Source organism: Lissotriton helveticus, chromosome 10 (genome assembly GCF_964261635.1).
Source record: "Lissotriton helveticus chromosome 10, aLisHel1.1, whole genome shotgun sequence".
Taxonomy (NCBI): Eukaryota; Metazoa; Chordata; class Amphibia; order Caudata; family Salamandridae; genus Lissotriton; species Lissotriton helveticus.
The window spans coordinates 17,979,484-17,990,387 of record NC_136071.1 but is presented as its reverse complement, the minus strand read 5'-3'; the positions used below and the strand labels follow the sequence as shown (position 1 = coordinate 17,990,387).

The 10,904-nt window shown below is 53.4% G+C and overlaps 1 protein-coding gene across 1 annotated transcript in view; it reads right to left on the bottom strand.

Moving 5' to 3' along the window:
- Positions 1-206: 206 nt before the first annotated feature.
- Positions 207-10,904, bottom strand: part of SLC6A8 (solute carrier family 6 member 8) — a 171,626-nt gene continuing 160,928 nt past the window's right edge. The window contains exons 10-13 of the mRNA XM_078664574.1: positions 10,591-10,693; positions 6,222-6,322; positions 5,945-6,115; positions 207-1,047 (exon numbers count right to left, since the gene is read on the bottom strand). Coding sequence (XP_078520700.1) covers positions 910-1,047; positions 5,945-6,115; positions 6,222-6,322; positions 10,591-10,693 — 513 coding nt within the window. The 3' untranslated portion in view covers positions 207-909. The remainder of the gene's footprint in view (positions 1,048-5,944; positions 6,116-6,221; positions 6,323-10,590; positions 10,694-10,904) is intronic.

Sequence of the window (10,904 nt, the reverse complement as noted above, 5' to 3'; positions counted from 1 at the left end):
GCATGTACCAGACTACGCCTTATATCTCCGGACTGGACGAGATACTCACAACAGAAGTGGGGCACCCTAACACTCGTGGGGGAGTGAAAGTACAAGAAGCATGGGGTGTGGTGTGATACAACACCACCCCTTCGTAAAGCACGCGGGTTGCTTACTCTCCATCGCAGGGCATTATGGGTCGCCGGATGTTGGGGCTGGGGAGATGATTTGTGAACATACGTTATTCATTTTTTAATTAAAAAAATAAAAATATCTCGTGTCCTTCCTTGGTGGCAAACATGACAAGGCGGTCCTTACAGCCCAGGCTGCGGCAGCCATTAACGGAAGGGCTGCGACCGCCATGTTGTTTTTTTCTTCAAATCAAACACTGAATCGTTTTCATGGAACAGCAGCAACATGTGTGTCCAGGCGGGGAGGAGTTTGGCTGGGGCCTGGTACTACATATGTAAAGGGAAGGGGTGTCCTTGGGTAAACATGACGGGGCAGCAGGGGGACCCTCAAACACGTTTCCCTGTTGCCCCCCCATCTTCACTGCCACCCCTGGGTACTGAGGGCTTCCAGGTACCCTTTTGCAGAGTGACACAACTCCATGTCCCACAAACCTTGGGTTTGAGGCAACTACCTATCAAGGGAGAGTGTGGGGGAAGCGCCCATCGGAGAGTGTGGGGGAAGCCAACATGTGGGCGCTGGAGGTACAGGTCATGGCCTTGGCATGTCGGTGCCTGGAGTAGGGTGAGGAGCAGCGTCACTCATGAGATGTGGGGGCACAGTCATAGTACTTGGGGTTCTCAAGGTGTGTTGGTGGGGTTTGGTGACGAGGCTGGCCCAGCTTTCCCTCCGCTTGGCTGTCGGGCAGGTAATGGACACTCGCAGGGGGCGGGGCCAAGCGCCTCAACGCCTCATCTTGCTTCACATGACGCTCTCGAAGATGATAATCTTGCTGTCGGGCATCGAGTCCACCCTCGTCAAGCCTTTGATGTCTGTGCAAGGTGCCAGGTACTCCATGTGGTGGGCGCTCCAGACGGGCTCAGTCAGGGTTTGCCAACGCTGAAAGAAGGCGAGAGGGCAAAGGGTGAGAATCTACAGCAGTCCACAAAGGGTGAGAATCTACAGCATGCTAGCAAAGGGTGAGAATCTACAGCCGTCCAGCAAAGGGTGAGAATCTACAGCATGCTAGCAAAGAGTGAGAATCTACAGCCGTCCAGCAAAGGGTGAGAATCTACAGCATGCTAGCAAAGGGTGAGAATTTACGGCCGTCCAGCAAAGGGTGAGATCTACAGCAGTCTAGCAAAGGGTGAGAATCTACAGCAGTCTAGCAAAGGGTGAGAATCTACAGCAGTCCACAAAGGGTGAGAATCTACAGCAGTCCAGCAAAGGGTGATAATCTACAGCAGTCTAGCAAAGGGTGAGAATCTACAGCAGTCCCGCAAAGGGTGAGAATCTACAGCATGCTAGCAAAGGGTGAGAATCTACAGCAGTCTAGCAAAGGATGAGAATCTACAGCATGCTAGCAAAGGGTGAGAATCTACAGCAGTCCAGCAAAGGGTGAGAATCTACAGCAGTCCAACAAAGGGTGAGAATCTACAGCCGTCCAGCAAAGGGTGAGAATCTACAACATGCTAGCAAAGGGTGAGAATCTACAGCAGTCTAGCAAAGGATAAGAATCTACAGCATGCTAGCAAAGGGTGAGAATCTACAGCAGTCCAGCAAAGGGAGAGAATCTACAGCAGTCCAGCAAAGGGTGAGAATCTACAGCATGCTAGCAAAGGGTGAGGATCTACAGCAGTCCAGCAAATGGTGAGAATCTACAGCAGTCCAGCAAAGGGGGGGGCATCTACAGCAGTCTAGGAAAGGGTGAGAATCTACAGCAGTCCAGCAAAGGGGGGAGCATCTACAGCAGTCCAGCAAAGGGTGAGAATCTACAGCAGTCCAGCAAAGGGTGAAAATCTACAGCAGTCCAGCAAAGGGTGAGAATCTACGGCAGTATAGCAAAAGGTGAGAATCTATGGCAGTCCAGCAAAGGGTGAGAATCTACATCAGTCCAGCAAAGGGTGAGAATCTATTGCAGTCTAGCTAAGGGTGAGAATCTACAGCAGTCCAGCAAAGGGGGGAGCATCTACAGCAGTCCAGCAAAGGGTGAGAATCTACAGCAGTCCAGCAAAGGGTGAGAATCTACGGCAGTATAGCAAAAGGTGAGAATCTACAGCAGTCCAGCAAAGGGTGAGAATCTATTGCAGTCTAGCAAAGGGTGAGAATCTACAGCAGTCCAGCAAAGGGTGAGAATCTACAGCAGTCCAGCAAAGGGTGAGAATCTACAGCAGTCCAGCAAAGGGTGAGAATCTACAGCAGTCCAGCAAAGGGTGAAAATCTACAGCAGTCCAGCAAAGGGTGAGAATCTACAGCAGTCTAGCAAAGGGGGGAATCTACAGCAGACCAGCAAAGGGTGAGAATCTACAGCAGTCCATCAAAGGGTGAGAATCTACAGCAGTCCAGCAAAGGGTGAGAATCTACAGCATGGTAGCAAAGGGTGTGGATCTACAGCAGTCCAACAAAGGGTGAGGATCTACAGCAGTCCAACAAAGGGTGGGAATCTACAGCAGTCTAGCAAAGGGTGGGAATCTACAGCAGTCTAGCAAAGGGTGGGAATCTATAGCAGCCTAGCAAAGGGTGAGAATCTACAGCAGTCCAGCAAAGGGGGAGAATCTACAGCAGTCCAGCAAAGGATGAGAATCTATAGCAGTCCAGCAAAGGCTGAGAATCTACAGAAGCCCAGCAAACGATGAGAATCTACAGCAGTCCAGCAAAAGTGGGGGGGGAATCTACAGCAGTCATGCAAAGGGTGAGAATCTAAAGCAGTCCAGCAAAGGGTGAGAATCTACAACAGTCCAGCAAAGGATGAGAATCTACAGCAGTCCAGCAAAGGGGGGAGAATCTACAGCAGTCCAGCAAAGGGGGAGACCCTACAGCAGTCCAGCAAAAGGGGAAACTCTACAGCAGTCCAGCAAAGGGGGAGACTCTACAGCAGTCCAGCAAAGGGGGAGAATCTACAGCAGTCCAGCAAAGGGTGAGAAACAACAGCAGTCCAGCAAAGGGTGAGAATCTACAGCAGTCCAGCAAAGGGTGAGAATCTACAGCAGTCTACCAAAGGGTGGGGGGTCTACAGCAGTCATGCAAAGGGTGAGAATCTAAAGCAGTCCAGCAAAGGGTGAGAATCTACAGCAGTCCAGCAAAGGGTGAGAATCTACAGCAGTCTAGCAAAGGGGGGAATCTACAGCAGACCAGCAAAGGGTGAGAATCTACAGCAGTCCATCAAAGGATGAGCATCTACAGCAGTCCAGCAAAGGGTGAGAATCTACAGCATGGTAGCAAAGGGTGTGGATCTACAGCAGTCCAACAAAGGGTGAGGATCTACAGCAGTCCAACAAAGGGTGGGAATCTACAGCAGTGTAGCAACGGGTGGGAATCTACAGCAGTCTAGCAAAGGGTGGGAATCTATAGCAGCCTAGCAAAGGGTGAGAATCTACAGCAGACCAGCAAAGGGTGAGAATCTACAGCAATCTAACAAAGGGTGGGAATATACAGCAGTCTAGCAAAGGGTGGGAATCTATAGCAGCCTAGCAAAGGGTGAGAATCTACAGCAGTCCAGCAAAGGGGGAGAATCTACAGCAGTCCAGCAAAGGATGAGAATCTACAGCAGTCCAGCAAAGGCTGAGAATCTACAGCAGCCCAGCAAACGATGAGAATCTCCAGCAGTCCAGCAAAAGGGGGGGGGGGGAATCTACAGCAGTCCAGCAAAAGGGGGGGGGGAATCTACAGCAGTCCAGCAAAGGGTGAGAATCTAAAGCAGTCCAGCAAAGGGTGAGAATCTACAACAGTCCAGCAAAGGATGAGAATCTACAGCAGTCCAGCAAAAGGGGGAGAATCTACAGCAGTCCAGCAAAGGGGGAGAATCTACAGCAGTCCAGCAAAAGGGGAAACTCTACAGCAGTCCAGCAAAGGGGGAGACTCTACAGCAGTCCAGCAAAGGGTAAGAATCTACAGCATGGTAGCAAAGGGTGTGGATCTACAGCAGTCCAACAAAGGGTGGGAATCTACAGCAGTCTAGCAAAGGGTGGGAATCTACAGCAGTCTAGCAAAGGGTGGGAATCTATAGAAGCCTAGCAAAGGGTGAGAATCTACAGCAGTCCAGCAAAGGGTGAGAATCTACAGCAGTCTAACAAAGGGTGGGACTCTACAGCAGTCTAGCAAAGGGTGGGAATCTATAGCAGCCTAGCAAAGGGTGAGAATCTACAGCAGTCCAGCGAAGGGGGAGAATCTACAGCAGTCCAGCAAAGGATGAGAATGTACAGCAGTCCAGCAAAGGCTGAGAATCTACAGCAGCCCAGCAAACGATGAGAATCTACAGCAGTCCAGCAAAAGGGGGGGGGGTCTACAGCAGTCCAGCAAAAGGGGGGGGAATCTACAGCAGTCATGCAAAGGGTGAGAATCTAAAGCAGTCCAGCAAAGGGTGAGAATCTACAGCAGTCCAGCAAAGGGTGAGAATCTACAGCAGTCCAGCAAAGGGGGGAGAATTTACAGCAGTCCAGCAAAGGGGGAGACCCTACAGCAGTCCAGCAAAAGGGGAAACTCTACAACAGTCCAGCAAAGGGGGAGACTCTACAGCAGTCCAGCAAAGGGGGAGAATGTACAGCAGTCCAGCAAAGGGTGAGAATCTACAGCATGCTAGCAAAGAGTGAAAATTTACAGCAGTCCAGCAAAGGGTGAGAATCTACAGCAGTCTAGCAAAGGGTGAGAATTTGCAGCAGTCCAGCAAAGGGTGAGAATCTACAGCAGCCCAGCAAAGGGTGAGAATCTACAGCAGTCCAGCAAAGGGTGAGAATCTACAGCAGTCCCGCTCCCCTCCATCCTTGCTGCCTCCACCCAGCTGTCGCTCCCTTCTCTGCAAACACAGCTCTCGCCTTCAGGCCCTTGACCCATGCACCGCCTTGTATGCTCTGCACAAGACCAGAAGGCTGTAGACTAGCCCTACTTACTTATCCTTTTTAGTTAATTTTTTTTGTGATTCACATTCTGTGCCTGTCCCTCAAAGTCGCAGAATCACTTCCTCTTCTGACATCAGAGGGTGCTGACCTGAATTTACAAAACATCCTGTGCTCAAGCGCTTGACTAGTATTTTGAGTCTGTATTTTGACAGCTAAACTGACCAAGTGCTAAAAAATATACTTGGAGTGGGTCTTGGGTCCGCCCACACTGGCTTCAATCTCTTTCAGACATTGGCTCGAGACTTTGTCAATCAATTCTTGCTCAGCCCAGTGGATCATTCATCTCCCACAAAATCTCATTAAATCCAGACTGATTGGCTTTACCAATACTTGCTTTCTTTTGTATTGTATACTAGTGGCAGTTTGAGTTGAACCTGAGCTGCTTTAGGCTTCAGCTTATGGTGTGAGCTGCCTCTAAGGCAGAGCATCCTTCCTGCCTTTCCCTAAACCACACCCTGTTCTCTGGCCCTATCCACCATTGATAATAATAAAAAAACACAGAGAATAAAAACAGAGAAGGAGTTTGAGGGGGAGCGGGGGAGTGGATACTCACAGAAAGGTGTCTAGCAGCAACAAGGCAGAGAGAGGAGAGGAAGAGAGAGGGGGAGGGAGAACTGAGAGAGGTAGAATAGATAGAAAGAGCTGCAGGAGGGAGGGAGAGGGAGCACAGAGATGGAGAGAGACAGCTACAGAGGATGATAGAGACGGAGGGAGACGGTTCATGGATGGAGGTAGCTCCACGAGGGGGTGTCTGAGAGGAGAGAGACAGCTGCAGGAGGAGGAGAGAGATGGAGAGAGACAGCTGCAGGGACGGAGCTCGTTGCTTGCCGGGGGGGAGCACCAGGGAGGCGGATAGAAGCCGAGGTGCCGGCTCCATGGAGGGGCCCCGGGCCCGCACTCACCTCCTTCAGGGTCCCCTTGGCACGAGAGAGCTTGTAGATGAAGGTGAGCGGGACGCAGAGCATGGAGGACATGGCGAAGGCCCAGCCGATGGCCTCCCCCCACCAGGGGTAGGTGTAGGTGTTGTTGTAGGTCAGAGCCTTGTAGTTCACCAGGTGAAAGATGAAGATGGCCTGAGGAGAGAGAGGACAAGGGTTCAAGGCTGGGACTCACCACCTCGCGGGCGCCATGTCACACCGCAGCGCCTCGAAGCAGGCGCCGGGCCGGCGAGGCACTCACCATGCAGACGAAGGGCGTGATGAAGGACCAGCACCACTTCATCCAGGGGAAGGGGCGGTACCCGATCATACGAGCCACGTCATCCATGAAGCGGTCTGCACCTGTGGGGGAAGAGACACGAGGGGGTTGGTGGTCTTCGGGAGACTCATGCAGCCCTGAGACGCCTACGGGTAGTCACGCGCTTTACAAATCCCATAAACATAAACATAAACATGGCTTCCCCTTCATGTCTACACGCAGACTCAACATCCACCGACTGAGCCACTGGGCTAGAGAGAGACCCTGTCTAGGATCGATTCAACTTTGCATCGGGAAATTTGGTACCCTGATGCCAGTACTACAGCAGAACCATTTGTGTGCCCAATAAGGATGGTTCGATATCCGTCCTTATATGCCCGATAAGGCTCGTTCGATATCCGTCCTTCCTTTCTCAAGTGCTCTAAACGAATAGTTTTCTTACCTGTCGGTGTAGTTTTGCAGCTTGAAGATCTTTCTGGATTCACTATCCAGAAAGATTCACGCTGCAAAACCTATTCTTGTCCTGACGAAGACCCCAGAGTGAGGAACCATTCACCCTCCTTCTTCCAGGGGTCGAAACGTAGACCATCTACCACATACCAACAAACTCATAGAATGAGAATAATCTAATTAATATGTGCCTACGAGTTATGTACATATGGGAACGATTGACCTATATTAGCCTGAAAGGTCTTATTGTATATAATAGTAATTGTGCCCATGTCACTATATCTTTACCCAGTCTCTCACTCACCAATTCCCCCCATTACGCAAACCCCTCTTTTTAGGGCTCGCAAGAGAGCCCTCTTGAACGGGCTTTAAAAATAGACCTGCGAATTCCACACGCTCGTGCGTGTGAGTTTCCATTTAGGCCTGCTATTGGCCTTTCACTGCTTGCTGTTCTGTAAAATAGACACCAATAGGCCAGAGGCGAGCGCATAGCTCCGCCCCTGGCCTATTGGTGTCTATTACGCGCATTTCCTGATATATGCTTTAAATTAGCATGCCCAGACAGGGGCCGTGATAAATGGAAGCATATGTGCGCGCGCGCACCACTTGTTTACAATAGCGATCGCGATCGCTTTCAGTGCCTGCCTTCGGGTGATGCTTGTTCTTCTTGTCACACTGAGAGCACTGTAAATATCATATGCACTACAAATGTATTCAAGTGATAAGTGTCAAAACATGAATGCTTTGATTTTCAATTGCATTGAATGAGTGTGTTACTCCTGGAAATTAAATGTCCTTCCCTTTGAATCGAATCCGAATTCTTTGTGGTGAATTGTTTGCTTTTATGTGTATAATTTATAGTAGTAAGGAACGACTACGACCATCTCTTGAACGTACTGTACACGCAGACTCAAACCCTGAGCACAGACCACCTCACCGCTCACCCCACAACTTCTAGGACGTCCTCGCTGTGGGACCCTGGCTTATGGGGTATCTGCAAACCCTGATCACAGACCACCTCACCGCTCACCCCAGACCCTCTGGGAAGTCCTGACTGTGGGGCCAGGCACCTTTTGGGGTATCTTCAAGCCCTGATCACCGACCACCTTACTGTCCACTCCAGACCATCGGAAGTCCTCCCTGTGGGACCTGGCGCCCTTCGGGGTATCTTCAACAGGTCCAGAGATGGCCCCAGGACCCAGGGGCAGCTGCTTACAGTGCTGCCACTCTCAGCTGGCATTCACCATCCCTTCTTGCCAAGATTAATTCCAAAGAGCACACTTCAGAGCCCTCCCTGCCAGCTGGGGCGTCCATCTTCCTTCTGTGGGCCCCACCCAGGGTACCTGGGAACATCACATCAGAGGGTGAAGCAGACCTCCGTGGCGCCCACGGACACAAGGCGCCCACTCTACCCGCTGTCTCACATAACTACTACCATAGGGGAACTCTTTCTGGCACAGAAAAGAATTTGTGAAAGTTCAAGTGCTTGTATTGTCAACGCTCCGTCCATCATTTCCTTTGGTTTTTCTTTGTTCGCCATAAGTTGGCAGGGTATGCTCAGACGTGAGTCCCTTGCTCACTTTGCCACTGGATTCAAGAAAGCCGGGCTGAAGACGGCTGAATGCCAGAAACCGGTCCTCGGAAGCTTGTTTCCGGTCCAGGGAAGGCATGGCTTGGCAGTTCGGGCTGGACTGTACCCATGAGGCACGGGTCAGAATGATTTGCATATGGCCATGTCTGAACTGGGGTGGCGGAGTGGGCTAAAGAACGGTGATGGATTAAACCCAGATCAGTTGACTGGGGGTGAGTGTTTGTATTGTCAACGCTCCGTCCATCATTTCCTTTGGTTTTTCAATATTAACGGAGTGCACATACTCGTGCACGGCTTGAACCAACCGAGTGTGTGGGCATCAGTGTGCACAGACAATAGAAGAGTGATACCCGTGTCCAGTCCGGGAACGCGAGTGTGCACTATGCAGTCGTGCACAACCGGTGTCTGCGTGTACCTAAGACCGGACAGTGTGGGAACCTGTACACACAATCTTATTATTGCCCGCTCCAGAGTGCACACTTAATGCCCTCACAATCTCACCTGCACCAGTGTCTCAAAGATGAAAGATGCTCTGAGCCTCCTGCCTGGATTGACTGACCCACCAGCGTAGAAGCACCCAGCTAGCAGACTCCACACCCGGCAGACTCCAAACACAGCAGCCTCCTCATACCGCAGCCTCCGCACCCAGCAGCCTCCACACCCAGCAGCCGCCACACTCAGCAGCCGCCTCACCCAGCAGCCGCCTCACCCAGCAGCCGCCTCACCCAGCAGCCGCCTCACCCAGCAGCCGCCTCACCCAGCAGCCGCCTCACCCAGCAGCCGCCTCACCCAGCAGCCACCTCACCCGGCAGCCGCCTCACCCAGCAGCCTCCACACCCAGCAGCCTCCACACCCAGCAGCCTCCACACCCAGCAGCCTCCTCATACAGAAGCCTCCTCACCCAGCAGCCTCCTCATAGAGCAGCCTACTCACCCAGCAGCCTCCTCATAGAGCAGCCTACTCACCCAGCAGCCTCCTCACCCAGCAGCCTCCACACCCAGCAGCCGCCTCACCCAGCAGCCTCCTCATAGAGCAGCCTACTCACCCAGCAGCCTTCTCACCCAGCAGCCTCCTCATACAGAAGCCTCCTCACCCAGCAGCCTCCTCATAGAGCAGCCTACTCACCCAGCAGCCTCCTCACCCAGCAGCCTCCACACCCAGCAGCCGCCTCACCCAGCAGCCTCCTCATAGAGCAGCCTACTCACCCAGCAGCCTCCTCACCCAGCAGCCTCCTCACCCAGCAGCCTCCTCACCCAGCAGCCTCCACACCCAGCAGCCTCCACACCCAGCAGCCTCCTCATAGAGCAGCCTACTCACCCAGCAGCCTCCTCACCCAGCAGCCTCCTCACCCAGCAGCCTCCACACCCAGCAGCCTCCTCACCCAGCAGCCTTCTCACCCAGCAGCCTCCACACCCAGCAGCCTTCTCACCCAGCAGCCTCCACACCCAGCAGCCTCCTCACCCAGCAGCCTTCTCACCCAGCAGCCTCCACACCCAGCAGCCTTCTCACCCAGCAGCCTCCTCATACAGAAGCCTCCACACCCAGCAGCCTCCTCACCCAGCAGCCTTCTCACCCAGCATCCTCCTCATACAGAAGCCTCCACACCCAGCATCCTCCTCATTCAGCAGCCTCCACACCCAGCATCCTCCTCACCCAGCAGCCTCCTCATACAGAAGCCTCCACACCCAGCAGCCTCCTCATAGAGCAGCCTACTCACCCAGCAGCCTCCTCACCCAGCAGCCTCCTCACCCAGCAGCCTCCACACCCAGCAGCCTCCTCACCCAGCAGCCTTCTCACCCAGCAGCCTCCACACCCAGCAGCCTTCTCACCCAGCAGCCTCCTCATACAGAAGCCTCCACACCCAGCAGCCTTCTCACCCAGCAGCCTCCACACCCAGCAGCCTTCTCACCCAGCAGCCTCCTCATACAGAAGCCTCCACACCCAGCAGCCTCCTCACCCAGCAGCCTTCTCACCCAGCATCCTCCTCATACAGAAGCCTCCACACCCAGCATCCTCCTCATTCAGCAGCCTCCACACCCAGCATCCTCCTCATTCAGCAGCATCCTCCTTCAGCAGCCTCCACACCCAGCAGCCTCCACACCCAGCAGCCTCCACACCCAGCAGCCTCCACACCCAGCAGCCTTCTCACCCAGCAGCCTTCTCACCCAGCAGCCTCCTCATACAGAAGCCTCCACACCCAGCAGCCTCCTCATTCAGCAGCCTCCTCCTTCAGCAGCCTTCTCACCCAGCAGCCTCCACACCCAGCAGCCTCCACACCCAGCAGCCTCCACACAATGTCGCCCAACCTACCGTAGACCCAGGCGATGACCACGCACTGCCAGAAGGCCTGCCACAGCAGCGTCATCCCACTGGCTGAATAGTAGTCGAAGAGCTGGAAGACGTACATTCCGCCCTGGGCACGGGAGACAGAGAGGGCAGGGTTAGCAGGTGGGACCGAGAAGAGTAGCACGGGAACAGAGAGGGAAGGGTTACAAGGTGGACAGGGAAGGGTAGCACGGGGGCAGAGAGGGATAGGGGTGCATGGGGGGACAGAGAAGGAAGGGTAAGCACGGGGGACAGAGAGGGTTGCATGGGGACAGAGCGGGAGAGGGTTGAATGGGGAA